This window comes from Colletotrichum navitas, assembly GCF_030913465.1.
Source record: "Colletotrichum navitas strain CBS 125086 chromosome Unknown LY79scaffold_81, whole genome shotgun sequence".
Taxonomy (NCBI): Eukaryota; Fungi; Ascomycota; class Sordariomycetes; order Glomerellales; family Glomerellaceae; genus Colletotrichum; species Colletotrichum navitas.
Genome location: NW_026850627.1, coordinates 105,236 through 126,066, shown reverse-complemented (window position 1 = coordinate 126,066; position 20,831 = coordinate 105,236). Strand labels below are relative to the sequence as shown.

Here is a 20,831-nt window from a genome sequence, read left to right as displayed (position 1 = left end):
CACACACGGTCGAAGGACCCTGGCGTCCTCCCTCGCCCTCCCCGTTGAGCGGTTCCAAGACCCTCAATATGCCATCCAAGGACAGGAAACGTCAAGAAATTTGCCCCGAGAGCTTGTCGCTACGCCAAGCATGCACACCACTGGTGGCAGTGGGAGGAGGCGACAACGTCGGCGGCGTCCGAGGAAACCCATTACATCTTCCAACACACGCGCGGAGCGGGCGTCCATCTACGGATATTCAGAGCCCATGAGTCCCTCGTTCCAATCTATTCGTCCTCCTCCCTTACGGAACGGAACAAAGTCCCTGTTCCACCCAACCCCCACTCTCCGCTCCATCTGACCAACTCTAATTACCCGCAATGCGCCTGGTTGTGCGGCTGGTGCGGCCATTCACAAGCCTCGATTTCGCCAGAGTCGTATCATATTGTCTCACTGATATGGCAAGTTAATTAACCTTGATTGCCCGCCATGTGAGCAATGCAGTGCTTTGGGAAGATCGTTCTTATCGACCACAGGCCTTGCCCATCCCTCCACTAATCCCTAGTATCAGTAGCTTGCTTATTCTGCGGGCCAAGCAGCGATTCTACGGTAAACCGGCCATCCTGGTTCGTTCTCCATTCAACGGTTGGTCTGTCCCCATCCCATCAGGACCGCTGGTGAGGATTGCTGTCGACCTCGAAAGACAGGCAGTCGGTTCTGCGCCTTGCCATGCTCGAAAAAAAAAACGGACAAGGTTTTCCTCACCTCGTCTTCCATGGCCAGGCCGCAGGGTCATTTGAATATGGTGGGATTCCCTCAGGGCACTATCCATCTTGGCATATGACAAACCACCAACCATATCGATTTCCTCTGATGCACCGAAGTCTTGGCTTGCAGGGACATATCACCAGCCAATCCCAAACCCACCACCCGTCTTACACTATAAGAGCACATTTTCTCGGGTTAACCCTGATAGGGACTGATGGTCTCCGGGTTATCTCTTTTCGGCAGGTTATATCTCGGCGTTGCGATTGGCCGTTGTCGCGCCACCCAATGCAAAAGGCGCGTGACTGCTCATATCCCTCATCATTCTGGTGTTTATTTTTCTCTTTCACACGACAGGCAGACACTCAAAGCGTGCTGCCAAGACACGCCTGGGACCTTTGTGCGGCGCGAACCCCCACGTCTGACGGCATCGCAATGCCCCGTTTTGGGGACTTATTCCAGGACATCACCAGAGCTGGTTCCGTACCTGGAATCTTGTCCGTGAAGGCCGGCGTGGTTTCTTGGCCATGTTCCCCTGCTGATTCGCGCCTGACTACTCGCTCAAGCGCACTGTTGCCTTGGCCGGCAGAACGAATCCGAGGCCATCGTTTGGCCGTCTAGTTCCAGGGACCGGACGATTGACGGAGGAGCTACACGAGAGGCTCAGAACGAAGCTTTGCACAAGACACGGGATTGCGCGCAACTCGCCGTGGAAGACTTCTTAGTTACTACTTGGCGATACCAATGCTCCGTCTGGGCGCATGTTGCCGCCTTGGTAAAATCTTGGGAGTCTCGGGGGGGGAGGGCGCTGTGGCCTACGAGTATTGATTTTCCTCCTTATCTTCCCCGGCTTCCTCCTTATCTTTCCCGGCTTCGCTCCGGAAATTTAGCGTTGGAATTGGTCGGTATCGTTGCTGCGTCGCGAGTAGCGCGTGCTGGTCTGGGATGCGTCAATAACCCCTAAAGGCACCCTGCCTATCGCAAATCTTGGCATGCAGCTACTAGTCCCACGGGCGCATAGCCTAAAATGGCTTTTGCGCCGCTTCTTTTCTTCATGGAAGGATTATGAGCAGCCGTCGAGAGGGTGTCGTGTGCTGCCGTCTCTCGACTGCCATTTGATCTCGATTCGAAGGAAACGATGACTTTGACAGTGGGATTATGTTGAGTCATCTCAAACAATATGCTTGGCCGACCATACCTCATCTTAGACCGTGAAAAAGTATGATCACTACGGCGTTTTTGGTGTCTCTTACCCGGCCGCCATCCATCAAGCGCGCGAAACCCCCGTCCGTCATTCCTTGGCACTTGGGTAAAGATAGTGAGCAATCTGTACAGAGTACCGCCTCAGCTAAGAAGGTGTCTCAACACGACACCTGAGGAACCCCAGTCGCTTAGCTGGTCTCTCGGGCAAAAGCATGCCGCCACCTGTCTCCGAGAGTCTGGTACCGAGGCCAGACCCTCGCGGATCGCGGAGGACTGTCGAGAGATATCTTTTCTTGCTGACAACCACCCCTAAGGCCAGGCGATCATGTGCTTCGCTGCGTGATGTCGCCTCCACCTGCGTAACTCTTGCATCTTCTTGCGTCTTATCAGACTGGGTCTGACCAGCGATCTGCTGTGTGCGTATGGAAGCGGTAGGTTGGCCGGTGTGACGAGCACTCCACAGCTGTCATTGTCATGTGTTGGAGCTGAGTGCAGGATGCGTGTAGGATTCGGCCACTTCTCGATGGCGACTTGCCACAAGCGGGCACTTTTGTTGGACTGCGGCGTGGAGGTCCAAGACGAGACTCGGTTAAAGGGACCTTTTCACGATCAGTGACGTAGCATCCGCTCGATGAAAAAGGAATGCAGCATTATTGTTTCCTCCTCTATATGTCTAACAACATGTTGATGAACGCTCCAATGACCAAAATACTTCCAATCCCTGTGGACCAAACCCCATAACGCTAACCAAACCATCCAACCGGCACGCTACCACCCAACCCATTGTGTTGAGACCCAAGTGCATCCGTGGTTGTATGTAACCTTTCTGCATACAACCCATCCCGTTCCGTGTACCATGTGGAAAGAAACCCAGACTGGCGGTGCAAAAGGCCCGGGGAAGAAGGGCTTCTCTTATCGCCGGCCCGACTGCATGGAATGAAGGATCGAGCGTGCGCCGGCAAAGTCCAGCTCCTGCAGAGTCTCATCCCATAGTCGGTCTGCGCAAGTTCTTCCCTCTGGCGTGTACACAAATGCGGGGAAACTTTGTTACGCTCTGTTAGTATCGTGGCTCGGGGAATCTGGATTCATTGCGAAGGCGACTTACGGGTGAATTTTCCAGTCCATCAGGTAGCTGCCGTGTGTCTCGTCTCCTTTGACCACCGCGGCATCGATGTATGTCGATGCACCGTCCTTTAGGCTTCTCGCAGTCAAGGCTTTGACTGTCCCCATGAAAGCCTTCTGAGCGATATTGAGATGTTGATGGAGCGATGACCCTTTGGTCAGGCCCGGGTCCACAAGATTCAGGATCACATCCTCCTTGGGGACATAGGATGCGAGCTTGGTGATGGTGAGCTGGCCCAAGAGCTTAGACGTCTGGTATCGATCGAGAGGATCAAAGTTGGTCTCGTCGTCCAGTGCCGCAATCAACGGCACCTTGTCGTGCTCCCGAAACTTGGCGCCGAAGGTGGAGCCCGAGCTGACGATGGTCAACCTGCTCGCCTTCCCAGCGGTGTTCTTTGACTTGAGGATGGGCAGAAGCAGGACTGCAAGAAGTGTGGTCGATAGGTAGTTGACCTGGACCGATTCCTCGTGGCCATGGGATGAGAGACTGAAGGTCCCTATCGCCATGCCGGCGTTCAAGATGACAGCATCGATCCGAGAGAGGGCTGAGCAGCGATCCGCAAACGCCTGGATGGATTTGTACGACATCATGTCCAAGGACCAGACCTCGATGTTAGCGGCGGGATGTTTCTTCTTGAGCGTCTCTGCCGCAGCCTCCCCCTTCCCCAATGAGCGGACGGCGATGATGAGTCGGGACACATGGTGGTCTAGCAGCATTTCGGCACACGTCAAGCCCAAGCCGCCGTTGGCTCCGGAGATGATAACCGTCTGTCCTGCGAGAGAGAGGTCTTTGGGTGGCATGAGAGGCGTGGAGCAAAACTGAGACGCGAGAAAAATCTTGACATCTCCCCCAGCGAGAGGCGGGAGATCGATGGAGCTGGTCATGGTGGACGGAAGATGTTAATGAACTGAAAGTTGGTTGTTCTCCGTCGCTGATGCTTTCTGCGATGTGTTGAAGAGTATATACACTTGGGAACCCATTGTTGACGACTTGGTTCCTTTTTATACTAGAAAGAGAGAGAGAGAGAGGAAGAGAGAGACAATGTGCGTGCGACGGCATTGCTGTCATCACAAGTGATGGCGTCTCTAAGTCCGAGTCCCACGCCGGCTGTGCGCAGTTAGCGGAGCCCTGCTGACGATGGCGAAGACATTGGGGAAGTCTTATTGACGATTGAGAATGGACTCGACTATTTCCCCAGAACAGAAAGTGATTGGTTTCCTAAAAAGGACAACAGTTAAGATCATCGGTTGGGAACCGGGGAGTAAGCCGGGGCGCGGTCGGTGCCAAGATCCATAAAGCCGGTGATAGTCACGTGATTAAGCGGGGTTATAGTCCATAACAAACTTCCGCTAGGCCGAAAGAGGGAAACAATCGATAGACTGGTTAGTGTTTCGTGGCTGCGTCGCATTGGCTTTGCCCCGTTCACAGGAATTCGGAGTCTGACATGTCAACCCAGTGGTTCCAAGAACCAAGAACAACGTAGAGAGAGAAAGAGAGAGAGAAGTGCCGGGTCTCAAGTCTTCTCTCCCCATTGTCCAATCCGTCCATTCACCTGCTCCTATCGACTGTTTTCCTCTTTAGGCAAACGGTATTTCTCGCCTGTCTCAGCTTGCTGCTGAAGCCTCATTTGGGCTTGCCCCTGGGCACTATCAACGTATCGTCCTTGGACCCGGTCCCTCGTTGCTGGGATCTGCCCCTGTCTTTTGCTTGTCAAGCGCCATTCCATTCGGGGGGCGACACCAAGCCCTCCTTCGTCTCAACTGGCTTAAGTCCGTCTGGGATCGAGATGGGTACCCAAAAGCACCCAGGTATGGCTCCTTCGAGGCCAGCAGAGACGCTTGCATCTAATTTCATCATCGTAGCCAACAAAGGCTTTGCTTTTGTTATCACCGACACCTCCGGGAAGCCCAACTCTGAGGACCGGAAGCTGATCCGCAGTCATGTTATGCGAGGCAAGAATAGGCGAGCTTCTTTTGGGAACAGGAAGCCTCCATCCGTACGGATCACGGAAAAGGCGTCCGACCCTTCTCGAGAAGTGAGCCAAGTGTATCACGTGCCGAACGATATGTATATGGTTCAGTTTACCGAAGAGGTCGACGCCGCCTCCCGGGCCATGCTGTTCGAGTGTGAGTGGCCCTGCCCTTTCGCGCGCCCTGTTACAGATGCTCAAAGACATGATGGCAGTTTACGGAGCGATCAAGGAGGCCATGTACCCAGCCGAATGGTGTCTCAGATTCGACGATAGCAAGACCTCATGGTTCTACTGGCTGTTTTCAGACGCTGCCTTCATGCACTCCATCTTGTTCACTGTCTGTTTGTTACACGACTCCATCCGTGGTGAGACGAGCAAGCGAACCAGCTTCCACGTGTGGAAAACGCTGAACCTTCTGAACCGGAACATCTCTGATGGGAGCCTGGCTCTCGCCGACTCCACCATTGCAACGGTCGTCTCCATGTGCATGGTGTCTGAGGTCTTCGGACACCGTGATAGTGCCGCCGCGCATGTCAGAGGCATGCGCCGCATCGTCGAACTACGAGGCGGCGTCGAGAGTTTTCGGCACAACCTACAGTTGCAGGTCAAGATTTGTCGGTGAGTGGATCATCTGGGTGCCGTATCGAGCATAGCTGACGTCGAGCAGCGTCGACATTGGCTGGAGCCTATGTACTGGGGAGAAACCTTTATACTACAGGGACAACATCTCATGGGAGTCTGCATTCACCTCCATACTCAGCAATCCACCCATCGGGTTCGAATACGACCGACACCTGAGTGACGTTCGCCTGTTTGTGGATTCGACTGATCGCCGGATGGGTAATGTCTTCCAGGACTTGCACGACTTCTCCCGCTTGGCCAATTTCCTCGTCAGAACGGGACGAAAGATCGACCCCAATGGGTTTCAGGACCTGATGATCTCCATTCAGTATCGCCTGCTTCACATAGACCCGATCGAGCAGAGCAGTGTGTCCGAGATGTTCCGTCTTGGAATGATCAGCTTCATCTCGACTCTCTTCCTCAAGGTACAAGGGGCCAAGATCGAATTGACCTTTTTGGCTGGCCAGTTTCGATCCGCATGCCAGAGCCTTGACGTATCAGAATTGTCGACCACTACCGTCCGGCTCATGTTTGCCTGGGCACTCGTCGTTGGCGCAATATCCGTATTCGACGAGTGCGACGATCTATGGCTGTTGCCAAAACTCGCATCCCTGCGCGACTCTCTCGGCCCAACGTGGCCGGAAGCAGTGGCGAGCTTGAAGGAAGTCATGTGGATGGAAATGGTCCACAGTCCGACCGGTGTCAAGGTCTTCCAGAAGCTTGTACTGCACATTGCTCAAATACCTCTCGAGGGGCCTTTGCTCAGTAGGCGGTCTTCGACCACTGTCGTCAATCTCGAGACATATGGCTGAAGCGAGTGCTTTCTCAAGTACCGTGCTTAACAATACTGGAAACAATCGAAACGCAAGCCGAATTACTGCATAGTATGCGAAAGCTTGCCCAACCGCCAAGCGGCGGACATCGTTGAGCCGCGACACGAGTGCTGATAGCACCAAGAGAATCATTTCTGCCTCACGTCATCCGGCGCAATTACCCCAAAGAGAACCTGCGTTTGCCCTTATCGGGGGTATGTATCCAATAGCTGTGGTTTGTTGAGGTCCTTTCTGCAAACCTGCATGCTATGAGGTTGGATATCTCCCGACGATGAACATGCGTATCATCTATGTAACAAGGAGCCAGAGCCGTGACCTAGGAGCATCGCCAGTTTCGTTGGGTTAAGAACATACAACAAAACGGTCGAGATGGCAGCACTCGAAGCTTCGGCGGAATTCCGCACGTCTCACCCCTCGGCGTTGACGTCTGACCAGCTTGCCTTAGATGCACCGCGGCTGCCAGGAATCTGACAGAGGTTTCCCGAATTGTTGCTTTATACTCTGTGCGCTGAGGGCTACAAGAAACTCCGGGCCTTCTTCAACGCGAGCATGACACAACAACCTCTGGCCATCATCCGACCCAGAATAGAAGCCGAAGTCTCCGCATTCATCCAGGAATTGCATGCCCAGGACATTCCCTTCGGCACCAGAAGTGGTGGCCACGATATGACTGCTGCCCAGGCTCGAGGAAGAGACGGGGTCATGATCGACTTGAGGGCCATGGGTAGCATCTCCATCGCCGAGGACAAGAAGTCTGCTCGCATCGGTGGTGGGACTCTGAGCATCAAGCTCTCAAACTTCCTGCAGCAGCACAAACTCCTCACGCCCCACGGCTGGTGCCCGACTGTAGGGTAGGCATCGTGGGCTGGGCCCTTGGCGGAGGCTACGGTTATACAAGCGCGTTCCACGGACTCGGCGTGGACCAAATCCTTGGCGCACGCGCTACAGACGGCAGGACCGTGGATACCGACGACCACCCTGACCTGCTCTGGGCTCTGAGGGGCGTTGGCAACAGCAACTTTGGCATCTTGGTTGAGCATCGAATCAAGCTTTATCCCAAGACGGGCTTCCTGGCCGGGTTCCTCGGATTCCCCGCCGCAGAGGCCGGCGACGTGCTGATCAAGTTCGGAAAGTTTGAGAAGGAGCTGCCGATCAACTTCATTGGCGAAGCAACACACATGACCCTGCCCGGTGTCGGTCCCGTGCTCGCGTGGTTGTCTGCTTGGACCTCGGAGGACGATGATGTCGACAACGGGTGGAGGTTTCTGGAGAGGATGAAAGCGCTCGCTCGGCACACCGATACTCAAAAAGTCTCGGTAGGTACGCTTCTTTGTTACTCTTCCAGGCAGTTGGGAGGGGAGAGCGCGACTGACCAATCTATTTGTAGTTGACGACTACACGTTCCTGAACACAATTCCTTCGCCCACCAACACCCATTGGCACCCTCGTCTCGGGACATTTGAATACCTTGCGCCAGAATTGGCCAACGTGTTTGTGTCCCATCCGCCTCCAGGAGCGGCTTGCGCAACAGTTATGCACACCGCTCATGGACGAGCCCTCAACAAGAAACCGGGGGCATGCCACCCGCCGCGCACGAGGCGCCGCATCGCGGCGATCTCAGTAGGCATAGTCGACGCCACAGCGCAGGCAGCCGAGTACGAGAAGTACAAAAATTGGGCGGACGACATGGTGGACGATTTGTGCAAGCAGCGGCATGCGCTGCTCTACGGGTGCCGTAACCTGAGTTCGGACACGGACGTGGACTGGGTGGCCACATACGGCGAGGAGACGGCGGCTAGGCTGAAGGAGGTTAAGAAAAAGTTTGATCCCGCAAACGTCTTCAAGAACGGCTACCCACGACTGGATCTGCTACGAGGAGAAATCTGGGCCGCGGCGGCCGCCCCCATTACCGTTTGTAGGTTGCATTTAGCACGCCTGTGACGTGAAAGAGAGCTCTCGGCCCGGGGCTTCTCTTTGCGACCCCGCATATGCAGTTAGCATCCCGTGAGGTCTCGTAGTTTCTCAATATTTCAAGCGCCGAATGAGGTAACATCTCTTGGCGGACTTGCCGGTGTTCTTATGCAAATGCCCCAATGCCAACTGCCGCTCCCGAGATCTCCTGATCGTCCAGGGCGACGTTCGACTGAGGATGGCCATGGATAAAGCAACATTTGGCTCTGTGGTATGTGTGACCTCGTCGACCGTGGGAATTGCACCCTAACGAGAAGCCGGTCGGGCCGAGCCTGGTTCGTCATGTCTTGTCTACGATCAGCAATTTTGAATCACCCGCAATTGGCGCTAGGTAGGCGGTCTGGGCAACGCTTAAGTGCGCGCAGCGTGTGGAACGCTGTCCCCCACGAGCCTGTGGTCATGCGAGGCGAGTGTTGGAAACCCCAGCATTGATCAGGAACAGAAGCCCTAGAACGAACCCGACAGATACGCCCCGCCCCTCTTGGACGAAGATCCGTCTGATCTGGGTTGCTCTTTTCGGGCCGGCCAATAAGACTCAGCGACCCAGGTACGCCTTTGATAGGGTTTTGAACACGGGGTACAGCATCCGCTGGCACGACCGCAGCCGGACGGACCAGCGATGATGGCAAGTGGCAAGTGGTAAGCTAGCCGATAGGGCTTGCTGAACGTCAGCGGCTGAGTCTTCAAGCAGGCCGGAGGTAGATAGAGGGTGCCCAGGATAGCCAGACCAAAATGACAAAGGCACCCGCGGTTGCTTCGTAGACGCTAGGTAGAGCCTCAACCCTCTACCAACTGATGTCTGCTGGTTCCGTGATGTGCTAGCCTACGAGACGCGCGGGATGAGCCTGAGACGGAAGACTGAGGAGCGCACCAAGGGACGCACGGCTACGGCGGAGGGGGGGATGGTATCGAAGTTCATCAAGACTTGAAGACGAGGAACAGGGGTGGGTTTTCGCAAGTGTCACCCGGAGGCTTTTGCCCGTGAAAGCAGCGAACCCTGCTCGACATCCTCTGGGAATTTTCTGGAGTGGACTCGCAAATCTACAGCCCTCTCATAGGTGTAAGTAAGTGGCTCCCTCCATGGACCTAACGGAAATAGCCTCGCCTCCGGGAGCGCGAACTGGTTTGCCCAGGCGCTAGGACGGTTTGTCAGGCGTGCAAGTGCGCTAACATCGTGATCCGGTTACGGCGGCATAACTCGTGGGTAGGTAGCAGAGGCTGAAAGGGGCAAAGATCATCGACTTTGCCAGAGTGAATGAGGTACCGGTATTCCCTTCTCACGTAGCTGGTACCGGGAAGCTCAACCGAGTTTTAAGGTGTGGCGACTTGACGACCCTGCGTGGCCGGCAACAGCGCTGACAACCGGCACAAGGAGAAGAAGACAAGAACCAACGTCCCCCCAGCACCTCCATCCCCTCGCTCCGCAGCTCTTTCGGGTACCTGCTACATAGCGTCTTTTGGTGAGCTTACTCGCGATCTCGCGATCTCGCGCATCGCTTCCAGTCCGCGGAAAAAGGAGAAACGACGAAAGAAAAACGCATCGGTGTCCTGTGGAACCATGCAATGCAGAAGCGAGATTGTCGGCGCCTCGGAAGAGCAGGGTTACAATGGGTCACTGCTCTTGCGCCAAACCGGTGACGGACTGGAGTTTAAAGCGGTCAGTGACGATACTGCGGCATGATTATGAGTAGGCTATCTGAACGATGTCAAAAGCTATCATGTATGCCGATTTTTGACATCCAAGACTTTGTCTGTGCAAAAGTCGATGTGGTGTACTGTCAGGAGAAGGATTGGACGGGTGCGTACGAGTACTACATACTGCTAAACCTGCTGAGAGTTAACTCCGGCAACTGGACACCGCTACCGTGAGCTGCAGTGGCCAAAGGACGCGCGGTGACTTGGATGGTATTTCAAAGATGGAGATTTGAAAAGCCCATTGGACTAGTGCAGGGAGTGTCCAGCCAGTCTTGACCTCTGAATGGTCAGCTCGCTCCAATCTGCGCATCCTCTAGTACCAGGCCGAAGTTAATTACCCTCTGTGCCCCTCGCCTCTCGACAACTCGGCAGCTGAGAATTTCGTCTTCTTGGCCGTTCAGTGTTCCCCCACATTTGCGTCATAGCACCATCCCATCCCATCCCATGTACCATAGCACAAGTACAGGGTGGCAGGGGTAAGTTGATTACCCCTATGATGTTACCCCCCATAGCTGACACCAGAATAGAGGGGGAATATTCACCAAAAGTGAAGTCCCGTAGTAGAGGGGTGAACATTAGTTACCTGACAGGGGGAGACGGGTGGATGGGGCTGAGACGTGCGTGGCTGCGACGGCAGATGTCAGACCAAAGCCTGTTTGACGAGTCCCTCGCGGGGAGGAAATGTGGCGCAGTGTCGCGTTTTGTGACAGGCATCGCAAATACCGTCACAGTTTTCAAGTAAACTACGGGTTTGCCACTGGTGGCAAGCCGCACTTTAATCACAAAGCTGCTGGAACTGTCCAATGATAGCAACCGGAGTCACTCGGAAAGCTGGAGGGTTGGCAGAGACACCACACGTCGGATGTAGGCTACCATTGCTACACGTGTGTGTGCACTACGGACAGTATCCGTACATACTATGTATCTCGTAGCACTCATTAGTATCCTGGTGCTTCTCAGTTGAACAGGGGAGGAGATGGGATGGGAACGGCAGGCCTCTGAGTGGACAAGACGAAGTGCTGCTGGCAAATGACTCCATTCTAGCGGGATGCTAGTCCAACGAGAGGCTGTCGAGGGAGTGGTTCCCGGCCGATCAGTCAAGGTCCAAGGTCACATTGATAGGTGTGGAGTTCGTGTGGCCCGCTCAGCAAAGGCGTTTTGGTCTCCGGAAGGGGTTCCTGGCACTTTCGGCCAATAAGAATGACTTAGATTTCCGGAGAAAAGCTCCGGATCTCACTTGGCGAACGAAAGCAGGCCGTTCGGGCATACGTCGTCATGGCACAGGAGTTAGCTCGCAAGCATGCTGCCTCCCTCCCGGAACCTCTTCTACTGACTGGTATTGGCAGCCTATCCGTTGCTGGATATCACAATGTCAATCTACGCCCCCCTCTCAGATCCTGTCGGGCTCGCATGGGTCTCTCTAGCTAGCCCAACACTCTCTGCAATAGCCATCAAACATCCCGATCCGGGAACTGGCACTGACGCTCCAGTCCACACCATTATGGGGGTTATCGTTCCCTTGCCCTGCCCTGCCTTGTCTTGCCTTGTCGCTACTGGGCCAAGCTCACGCCGCCATGCCCCCAAGTGGATAGCAGTCATGAAAACATGGTCAGGCCAGCTCCCCGCACCCGGTCTCGATTTGACTGTACGTACTTTATAAAGAGAATTGAACGTCTTCTTCGCCTTCATCCCCCCGCCCCCCCAGAAAGAACAAAAAAAGAGAAAAATCTGGGCATATACGTATAGGTATATATATAAATATATATATACATATATATACGTTGCTGGCAGACTTCAACGTCACGCACAGTCGCACGTCATCAATTCATCACTGTGAACCCCTAGGACTATCTTCAAGAGCCAAGGGCCACATATTCACCTACACGACTATCGACCTCTGAGAAAAGTAGCCTACAACAGGCACCGTTGCTCTAAACATCGCTATCCCAGGACCCAAGCCTAACCAACTCATACGGGCAACAGCCTGGGAGGCCTAGATACCCTTGCAAAGTCTCTTCGTCCCCGGTCGCAGCCCGGCTCAGTATAGGAGAAAGGCAATCATGGATTATTACTCTGCTAGTGGTGCCAGCACATCTGAGCAAGGTGGGTTACCGGGCAGAGCAGCATCTTTCAAACCAACGCCTAACTCTTTCGCCAACTCAACAGACAGAACGAAGTCACAGCAGAAAGAGCACGAACAACAACAACAAAGGACGCAGTTCCTCTTCCACCAGCAGCAGCAACGTTTGCAACAACCGATTGGGCCCAGAGCAGACAGCTCGCAATCGGCTTTCGTGTCACTTTCGGCGTTGAACTCAGCCCATGGGGCACCTCCATCGGTGGTGGACCGACACTCTTCGACCTCGACGCAAAGCCCTTCGGGATGGCCCGACTCCCCCGTCAGCAATGTCACAGACTCGCTGTCTTCGCCAACGAGCTCCGTCATCTCGCCTCCAGCACCGCCGATTGACCCCCTTCTCCTCGGTTCAGCAAAAGGGACAGAGGGCCCTCGAACGGAAGACGCCAGCGAGGCACCAAAACGTCGTAGAGGCCGGCCCAGGCTCTCCGATGCCTCTCCCGAGACCGCCAGCGCGGTGGCACCGACACCTACGAAGGTACAGAAGAAGAGCGCCTCTCGACGTACCTCGACCGCGTCGGCCAGTGGCGTTGACGAACACGCAGACGGGCACAGCGGCAGCACCGTCAACGACAAGAAGAACCGCATCCGCGCGCGCAACCGCGAGGCCGCGTATAAGTGCCGGCAGAAGAAGCAGAAAGGCATCGAGGAGCTGCAGACTCAAGAAGCAGTAATGGAGAACATCAACAAGAGCCTCAACAGCGAAGCGGCACAGCTCCGTGGCGAGATCCTGATGTTGAAGAACATGGTGCTTCAGCACGGCGGCTGCGGGTGCCCGTACATCGAGGAATACATTTCCGGAGCCGCACAGAACCTGGTGCAGTCGAGCATGGCGGCGTCCGCCTCAGCGGCCGGCGGCGGCATGCAGATGCACAGCCAGGACTGTAGAAACGGAACAGGAGAGGAAGGATACATTGACTGGAAACTGTTCGACATGGATACCAAGGCTGACATGCCTTCCCTGGAGTCGGAAAGCGGCTTTTCTGGCTACGACGACCTCGCCTCTCACAGCGCGAGGGCGCATTCCCAAGAGGTCTCAATGGATTGAAAATCGGAAGTTGTAGAGCTTGAAAAAAAGAAAAAAAAAAGAAAGAAAGAAAGAAAACGCCGGGAACTGTGGGAATGATTCAGCCTCACCCATCATCTCTTGAACAGCACGGCGTTCTGGCACATCATTTGGCATATGATTCTGTGAGGGCAGAGTCATACAAGACAAAAAAAGATGTATTAGCGGCGTTCGGCGCGGGTATTTTGGGGAGGATTGTTACCCGAATAGGACCAAGAGCGCTCCCCGAGCAGTAGTTTTTTTTTAGTTTTTTTATCTTTCATGTTATTTCCCATGGTTTCTGGGAGTAAATGATAATGAGACCAATGAAACAAAACAGATCCAACGTTCCTAGTTGTTCCCGAAGCATACAAGGCAGTTCAGCTGACTTTGCAACACGTCTCGGCCGGCTTGGGTTGACCAATGATGTTTTTAGCATACTATGTGCAACTTACACTGCCGTTGTATGCTGTGCTGGAGCAATACAGTTTCTGGAGTCAGAAGCTCTTGGCACTACAATTGAAGGGAGGTTTGGTAATTCTATGATAGAGCTCGCGTTCCCGACGCCCAAAGTCTGCAGCTGCCTCTATGGCTCGCCGTTAACAGCTGGTTAGAAGGGCTTCTCGGAGTGATCCACGCGCCGAGCAAGGGCGACGCACATTGTGATCCGGCATTGTTTTTGGAATTTTGAAAACAATGATACGCAATAGGGGGTCATCAATCTTATTCGTGCCCGCACAGATCCTGAAAATCTTGTCATTGTGTCTATGAAATAGTTGGCATTCACATTGGCCGAGACTGAACGTCGCAGGGGCTACTTGTCAATGCTTGTCCCTTTTAGCCTCACCGAGCGACGTATTATCGAACAGAGTGACTGATTCCCAATTGGTAAATGGAACGATTCAGCAGCTGTTGTCGCGGTTATAGTACATCCAATCTTTTCGTGGTGTGGTGGCCATGCCGGTACATTTTGACTAGCTGAGCAGGAGAATGGTTCGCACATTCAACGGGAATGAACCAGCGACCGAAACGGGAGCCAAGCATTACTGATAATGAGTGCGTCTGATGCCGGGAAAAAGGGACGATCGGGCGATGGCGCCCATTTGCTGCCGTCTGCACACGTCTGAATACGAAACGACAACATTCTGGCATGAGCACCTGCAATTATCCCACAACATCGAACGAAGCTGCAGGTCTGCTACGTGGTGCGCACCACTCACAGCCCTTCCCCTCGCTGTTCCTAATTTCGACTGAATACGGTACCTTCTCATGCTTCTGGTCCCTCCAATGAAGGGAGACATTGAGCTACGGCTCGAGCTCCGGCACACGAGCCAATGAACTCATCCCACCGAAAGACGCCACGTGCATGAAGTCCAAGGGCGTGTCACGTCAACCCTATATGTGCGTGGGTGGCTCCCAACGAAACTTCTTGCTTCTGGTACACTATGATACCGTGGTGGAAGGCTATGCGGATATCGTTGATCTGTCCTGCGACCATCAGGCTGGCTTGACGCAACTACTCGGAGACAGAGCCGTCAAACAGGCTGGATTTGGTCACTGCGGCTCCGTCACAGGTGCGGAGACATCACACCCCGACACCGTTTATCTTCACGTCATTAGGTCCGTCTTCCTCGGGATCTAAGCTCGACCTACTCAGGGAAGTCTGCAAGTGGATACTCGGCACCTGCTTTGCGGCCTGCCACGAACAGAAGGGGAAATGGAGATATCTGTGCATGCTGCGTAGTCATTAATACCTAGATGTTGTCACCAACAGCACGGCCATTGGATGATGATCGGCGTGCCCACGTTTTGATGTAGACGTCAGATCAGTCGGGCGCATCATTGTGCAGGGTCTTCCCTTGACAATCACATCGAGGGGGTGTCGATAAACTTTCGAAAAAAACTTACTTTAGCAGTGCTGTATTACGGAACCTTGACAGGTGTCTGGACGAGAGTCTTCTACCCTACGGGCTGCTCACTGATCGATGGGCGAAATGGGGATCCTAGGGTTGTAGATGCTCCCGTACCCGGATCGGTCCCAAAGTTGTCAGTGCTTCCCCCGGGCCCAGTTCTCAGTTCACAGAGACCGTCAACCTTGTTGCTCGGGTCTGCGCCAGGATCAATGAGGTGGCATTGCCATTTACCAGGGGGGGTATCTCTGATAGAAATATCATTGAATCCGATTTCTATACATAGTACGCACTGCCTATACACGCACGACAACCTCTCGGTCATCCTCTGGCAAAGAGCACTCAAAAGTCAATCAGAGCCACTATAACACATCGGCCCCGCAGACGATGCCATTTGTTTATATGCCGAAGCTTAAGTTGTCTTGAAGAGCCCGAAACGCCCGCTGTCAAAGCTGGGCGATCTATCCTGGGCACATTGGGGAGTCGACAGAATAACCCAAAAAGGCCTTCAGCAGCCAGCAACAAGGAATTGCCCTGAACAAGGCCATCTTAATATGTGCTCATGCCGCTTAGCCGCCGCCAATTGCGTCCACTGAGGCTGTAATAATACGAACGCCTCCTGACCATGTGACAATCAACGAAGCTTCCGGAGTACAGACCATCGGTGTCAGCTGTCGCCGGATTTCTGACTCTTTGCCTCCAAGCTGTCGCCCAATCCTGCTAGGCTTCCTGAGACAACGCGCGCATGAAAAGCTATGGTCCTGCACTTCTAGACTTTTCCAAACATTGTGAATCTACCATGCTGCGGCTTGGGAAGATCTGCTGCCCATCAACGTCCTAATAATGGCAACGCCTATTCCCCCAGCCTACTTCGAGCTAAGCTGGTCGATACTCAGCACCATCGGTGCCGCAAACGTGCTGTTCGGTCTTCTCGTCATCGGCATAACAAGCTTTTCGCAGATCACCGTGGTCCCTATCGTCTCATCGGCTGCCGGCTCTGTCGCGAACGGCCTTTGTTTCTATGCCTTTTATGACCAGAACCACTCACTCAAGAACAAGGCGACGGCCTCGGCATTCGGTGATGTCTTCTGGATGGTACACATTGGGCATCTCTGTGGTTGAGAGAGCATAGTCTAACACAGCTCTTCAGATCCAAGAAGTCGGCCTGTCATTTTACAGCTATGCCCTCCTCCGGAAAATTCTAAAGGACAGGATGTGGAAGGTCTTCAACACCCTTTTCTGGGCGACAGTTCTCGTCATCGTCGCTGTCCGGATCATGATCGCCGTATCACGCGTCAGATACATCCTCAAGGGTAACACCAGAATACAAGACACCGTCAACAGCCTCCACGTCAGCTATTTCGTCCTCATTGCATCACTAGAATGCCTCAGCGCCTTCTTCCTGCTCAAGACGTTTACCCAAGTCAAATCAACGTCGGATAGGGCCGCCTCGAAAGCGGGATTTTTCAGGTATCTGATGCGCAGTACCGAGGTTCGCCTTGCCACGCTGGCCGTTCTGGGAACGATGAGAGCGGTCACGTACTCCTTCCAGATGACGGCCCAGAGCGCAACAAATGTAGCTAGTCAACTCGACCGCTTCGCCTACGCGCTCGAGTGTCTCTTCCCGTCTGTCATGTTGTATGCTGTCTCATGGTGCGATCCTAGCTGGCCGTATTCTGTTGCTGACACGCCTAGCATCGACATATTGGCATCTAAACTGGTGTTCACGGCGCAGGGTTACGACCCTACCCAATCAAGACGTTCGTATCTGAGAGGATTTAGCTCTGCCGTAAAATTGGGCGAGAACTGCTATGACGGTACGCAGCAGAGCGAGCGGTTGGTCGAAATCCACGGTGGGAGAGGGAGCTCGCAAGAGAATGCGTCCAGCCCTAGTCCGCCAGGATCTGTTGCTGATCTCCACGGCGGAGAGCCAGGATCCCAGGGAGGAATCAACAAGACCGTTGTGATCAGCGTGAGACATTCGATAAGTAGTAGCCCGAACAGGCCGAGACATTGCCTTACTTTACCTTGAAAAAATGTCTGTACAGTATTGATACTCTAAACATGCATGGTCGACAACTAATAGTGTGAAGTTGATGGTGAGAACTACAATGATGTCCGCTCGTTCTTGTGCAGCGTTCTTTATTCGATTGTCTGGATCTTTCTATTATTATTATTTTCGAGCACGTTCCCGGTCGAGCAAAGTCACACTGAGTATGCCTGTACATACTTACTAGTTGTAAAGTCCCATAAGCGGCCAGAGTGATATGATCTAGGCGCCCGGGGTAACTGATAAGAAACACTGTGAACAGTCAGGGGAGTTGTGAACTGACAGGCCAGCACCTCTTCAGGGTTTGTTCAGTTTATTCGAGCTAGACCTTGGCACTATAGTCATCCAAGTTGTTCAGCAAGCCGATAACGATGATACCAGATCACGAAGCTTCGGTTACGGAGATAGCGTCGTCTACGATTCAACACGCAACCCTAAGTTGTCCTAATGTTAGCAATACTTCAAGACGTTTTCTATGATGGAAGTGTTAGAACCCCCCCCCCCCCTCTTTCAAAAGGCAGAACCGTTCAAGCTACACCCAGCAAGACAGGTCATCTTCAGACCGTGGTCTCTTGTCATAAACATGAGAGCCTAAGATTATATTGATAATATGCGTGGTTCGGGCCTCCTGCATAGTTTATAGATTATATATATGCAGAAGCTTGTCGTTCTACACAAGCACTTGGTATCCAGAAACACAAGTCAATTTAGGCGTATTTCAGGACGGAACTTGAAGATACTTACGGTGCCCAAGATAGCATAGAGTACCATTGCGATGTAGGGGCCATATGAAGCGTTGGACAGAATATGCATTAGTGAGTGCTAGGCTTTGGACGACGGCTATGAGAAAGCTGCCATCGGAACCTCATGGTTGGAGCGTCATGGTTTTGACCTCGTCACGTGCTATATACCATCCTTTATACTCACTGGTCAAGTATATAGAGCAGCTAAATTGTTCAACATTCTTTTTTCAGTTACAGAAGCAAGAACTCTCCGCCCCATTTCTTCTACGCCAGGTTGTGTGCTCTAACTAGTGATAAAAGCCTTATGATTAGTTCAAAATTCACGGTACCGCAGCAGGTTGAAGATGGGCTGCTTCATGTGACTACGTATCGGGATTACTGTTTGTTTGAATTCTGCGGTAGTCAGACAATCGTATGAAAGGAACCGGAACATATGCTGGTATTGAATGATTCATCTATAAATAACCTTTGCTCTTTTCTCTGCTATGATAGTACATGTTTTAGCAGGATGTCTTCCCATAAACACATTCAAATCCCACGTTGGGGACCCAACCTATTTACCAAGTGACGGTAGCAACCAGCCACGCTCCTGTGAAAGACGGTCGAGCTCAAGCCGGAATGGCCTGCATAGCTAATGCCGGTGACCCGCGAACCGACTCGACACTTAAGCTATCTATGCAGGGTACGTATTAAGGGTGTGCACAGAGCTCTCGACAGTGTGCTAGGGGTTCAGGAACGGCCTTCTTATCAGATGGTACAAGCGCTCGTCCTCAGTGAACCAGCCACATACACCTTTGCCCCACAGCAGTCGTTGTGTGACCGCAGTACACGTTTATGGATTGACGCCATGGTGCGATGGTGATGGGTTCGGTGTTCGGGTCGGCAAGGTCTCGTCAACTCTATTCCCGACTTCGAAGCGCGCAGTAGCAACTAACCAGTTAGTAAAGTCACTTCTAAACAATAGAACAGTCGCCGCAAACCTATACCGACACCTCGGACCACTTGATAGGGATCTCACGCCAACCCCGTCGATGCAGGAGGGGACACAACCGGCAGGCCGCGGCAAAACCAGAACCAAGAAGGCTCCCAGGCCGTCCTCAAGCTCAGGCGGGGTGTCCCGGTTTGACCTTCCACATGGCCCTCCCCCTCTCGGGCCACGACGCCCTCATTAAGGTTGGCCCTATGCTCTGAGAAGGTTGAGAACGAATGGCCAGGCTTCATCCAAACTCTGGAACACGCACCTTTCTGACCCTGTCCCTCTCCCGTCCGGGTTCCCACTGAGCTTCCCCCTTTTCCTGAGGATCTTCTGCAGCTCCCCCCTCATCTCACGGATAAGCTTTCAGACACCCTGGACCGCTCAAAGAGAGATAGCGTCTAGATGACTGATGCACTTACACCGTTATGGCCCTGTCCGCGTCGCTCACGTCACATGTACCCCTCCTTCAAACCCAAGATAGCGGGTGGAATCATGGAGAAAAACTTTGGCTACCTTCATGGGGGGCTTATAAGTCCATGTGCTGGCATCTGCCACACAGCCCAACCTTTTCTTCCCACCCGTCTCACCTTCTCCTTCACGAGCGCAGCTCACTATCCCTCGCACGTCCTGACAATAGTTCGGCTGAGCCACCTTATCTCACCTTTTGGACATCAAGAACCACTCCGCGGACCATAGTCTGCGTCCAACCGACATCACCCACCGACAGAGACGAAAGATGCACCTCCTGACGCTGGGCCGGCTGGCCATCCTCCTCGCGCCCGCCCTCGTCCTCGCCCTCCCCACCCCCAAGGACGCCAAGTTCTTCAACCCGTCCGACGACCCCTTCGTCACGGACCTGGGCAAGAAGACGGGCAGGATCGGCATCGACATCGTGGACCCCAGCGCCCTGCGCGTCGACCCTGTTCGCGTGTTTGAGAACATCGCGCGGTCTCCGAGCGAGACGGCGTGGCTCACGAAGCGGCGCGACGCCGCCCCGCTGGAGGAGAGGGAGAAAGAGGAGTCGGCGGCCGCGGGTACGGCGATGGACGAGGGGAAGGAGGACATCAGGGCCTCGAGGCGCGCGCACGTCCAGGTCGACCCGGTAGAGGTGGACGTGCCCGTTGTCCGGCCGTCGCCGATGGTCATGCCGGCGCACGCGCGGCAGCCGCAGGACACCGGCCCGACGGGAGACATGCCCAAATTCAGACCCGTGTATGACGTCGGGGAGTGGGTTCGTCATTATTGAGAAGGCGGGAAAAAGAAGAAGAAGAAAAAGAGAAACGTGGGGCGGCCGCGGTGCCTCCCAATATGTTCAGAGTGGCTGTTGGGACTGACTGAGCAGTCATGCCCGCAAAGGTCTGCAAGGTATGGACTTGATGGGGAGAGGTTCTCGGATTCTCGGAGTGTTACCTGGCGGGACTGTCGCTGTCGCAAACGTTCGGTATCGTTCGAGGATGGAGAGGAGGCGCATGACTTGGTTTCATCACGCTCGCGTGGGATTTCAGAGCGGAAGCCTGGATGGATATGGATGATGGCTCTCGCTTTCAGGGAGAGACTTCTCAAGGTTGGTGCCATTGTGCTCATCAGTCGCTATCGGCCTTGGACAAACGAAAAAAAAAAGGAAAAGATACCAAGGATCATACGTGCGAGGTTCCGTTATCAAGGCACGGGCGTGCTGGTCTCCCCTCATTTGTTTGAGGTTTTGTTATCTACAACACGATTCTGTTCATAAGCTCGTTAATTAAAATACAACTGCATTCCTCGAGGCTATACAAAGCGGGTTGACAGCAGAGAAAAAAAATTCCATG

At 53.7% G+C, this 20,831-nt stretch overlaps 7 protein-coding genes across 7 annotated transcripts; 6 read left to right on the top strand and 1 right to left on the bottom strand.

Moving 5' to 3' along the window:
* Nucleotides 1-524: 524 nt before the first annotated feature.
* LY79DRAFT_392233 (uncharacterized protein) lies at nucleotides 525-1,542 on the top strand. The gene has a single exon (XM_060552947.1). The coding sequence runs from the start codon at nucleotides 709-711 to the stop codon at nucleotides 1,363-1,365; it is 657 nt and encodes a 218-aa protein (XP_060409628.1). The 5' UTR covers nucleotides 525-708; the 3' UTR covers nucleotides 1,366-1,542.
* A 1,050-nt stretch (nucleotides 1,543-2,592) lies between these two features.
* Nucleotides 2,593-4,316, bottom strand: LY79DRAFT_567054 (short chain dehydrogenase). The gene is made up of 2 exons (XM_060558866.1): nucleotides 3,053-4,316; nucleotides 2,593-2,989 (listed from the first exon to the last, which is right to left on the bottom strand). The coding sequence occupies exons 1-2, from the start codon at nucleotides 3,952-3,954 to the stop codon at nucleotides 2,860-2,862; spliced, it is 1,032 nt and encodes a 343-aa protein (XP_060409627.1). The 5' UTR covers nucleotides 3,955-4,316; the 3' UTR covers nucleotides 2,593-2,859.
* A 457-nt stretch (nucleotides 4,317-4,773) lies between these two features.
* LY79DRAFT_392151 (uncharacterized protein) lies at nucleotides 4,774-6,743 on the top strand. Its single transcript, XM_060552946.1, has 4 exons — nucleotides 4,774-4,878; nucleotides 4,933-5,196; nucleotides 5,255-5,660; nucleotides 5,710-6,743. Exons 1-4 carry the CDS (start codon nucleotides 4,857-4,859, stop codon nucleotides 6,473-6,475), a joined length of 1,458 nt encoding a protein of 485 aa, XP_060409626.1. The 5' UTR covers nucleotides 4,774-4,856; the 3' UTR covers nucleotides 6,476-6,743.
* Nucleotides 6,744-7,045: 302 nt separating this feature from the next.
* Nucleotides 7,046-8,504, top strand: LY79DRAFT_673204 (uncharacterized protein; the record flags this gene model as incomplete). The annotated part of the gene is made up of 4 exons (XM_060564143.1): nucleotides 7,046-7,347; nucleotides 7,452-7,816; nucleotides 7,884-8,411; nucleotides 8,491-8,504. The coding sequence occupies 4 exons, from the start codon at nucleotides 7,046-7,048 to the stop codon at nucleotides 8,502-8,504; spliced, it is 1,209 nt and encodes a 402-aa protein (XP_060409625.1).
* Nucleotides 8,505-12,222: 3,718 nt separating this feature from the next.
* On the top strand, nucleotides 12,223-13,347 carry LY79DRAFT_593549 (bZIP transcription factor; the record flags this gene model as incomplete). Its single annotated transcript, XM_060561573.1, has 1 exon — nucleotides 12,223-13,347. One exon carries the CDS (start codon nucleotides 12,223-12,225, stop codon nucleotides 13,345-13,347), a length of 1,125 nt encoding a protein of 374 aa, XP_060409624.1.
* Nucleotides 13,348-15,963: 2,616 nt separating this feature from the next.
* On the top strand, nucleotides 15,964-17,319 carry LY79DRAFT_567046 (uncharacterized protein). Its single transcript, XM_060558865.1, has 3 exons — nucleotides 15,964-16,349; nucleotides 16,405-16,892; nucleotides 16,950-17,319. The coding sequence occupies exons 1-3, from the start codon at nucleotides 16,098-16,100 to the stop codon at nucleotides 17,284-17,286; spliced, it is 1,077 nt and encodes a 358-aa protein (XP_060409623.1). The 5' UTR covers nucleotides 15,964-16,097; the 3' UTR covers nucleotides 17,287-17,319.
* A 2,440-nt stretch (nucleotides 17,320-19,759) lies between these two features.
* Nucleotides 19,760-20,496, top strand: LY79DRAFT_593547 (uncharacterized protein; the record flags this gene model as incomplete). Its single annotated transcript, XM_060561572.1, has 2 exons — nucleotides 19,760-20,254; nucleotides 20,428-20,496. 2 exons carry the CDS (start codon nucleotides 19,760-19,762, stop codon nucleotides 20,494-20,496), a joined length of 564 nt encoding a protein of 187 aa, XP_060409622.1.
* Between the last annotated feature and the right edge of the window lie 335 nt (nucleotides 20,497-20,831).

What these genes read in the sequence shown, in the direction of transcription:
- LY79DRAFT_567046 (XM_060558865.1), top strand. Translation starts at nt 16,098, where the DNA reads ATGGCAACGCCTATTCCCCCAGCCTACTTCGAGCTAAGCTGGTCGATA. An exon ending in TCGGTGATGTCTTCTGGATG is followed by an intron (nt 16,350 to 16,404) that starts GTACACATTGGG and finishes ACAGCTCTTCAG; the next exon opens with ATCCAAGAAGTCGGCCTGTC. An exon ending in CTCTTCCCGTCTGTCATGTT is followed by an intron (nt 16,893 to 16,949) that starts GTATGCTGTCTC and finishes TGACACGCCTAG; the next exon opens with CATCGACATATTGGCATCTA.
- LY79DRAFT_392151 (XM_060552946.1), top strand. Translation starts at nt 4,857, where the DNA reads ATGGGTACCCAAAAGCACCCAG. An exon ending in CCGGGCCATGCTGTTCGAGT is followed by an intron (nt 5,197 to 5,254) that starts GTGAGTGGCCCT and finishes ACATGATGGCAG; the next exon opens with TTTACGGAGCGATCAAGGAG. An exon ending in TTGCAGGTCAAGATTTGTCG is followed by an intron (nt 5,661 to 5,709) that starts GTGAGTGGATCA and finishes GACGTCGAGCAG; the next exon opens with CGTCGACATTGGCTGGAGCC.
- LY79DRAFT_392233 (XM_060552947.1), top strand. Translation starts at nt 709, where the DNA reads ATGCTCGAAAAAAAAAACGGACAAGGTTTTCCTCACCTCGTCTTCCAT.
- LY79DRAFT_567054 (XM_060558866.1), bottom strand. Translation starts at nt 3,954, where the DNA reads ATGACCAGCTCCATCGATCTCCCGCCTCTCGCTGGGGGAGATGTCAAG. An exon ending in ATGGACTGGAAAATTCACCC is followed by an intron (nt 2,990 to 3,052) that starts GTAAGTCGCCTT and finishes AGCGTAACAAAG; the next exon opens with TTTCCCCGCATTTGTGTACA.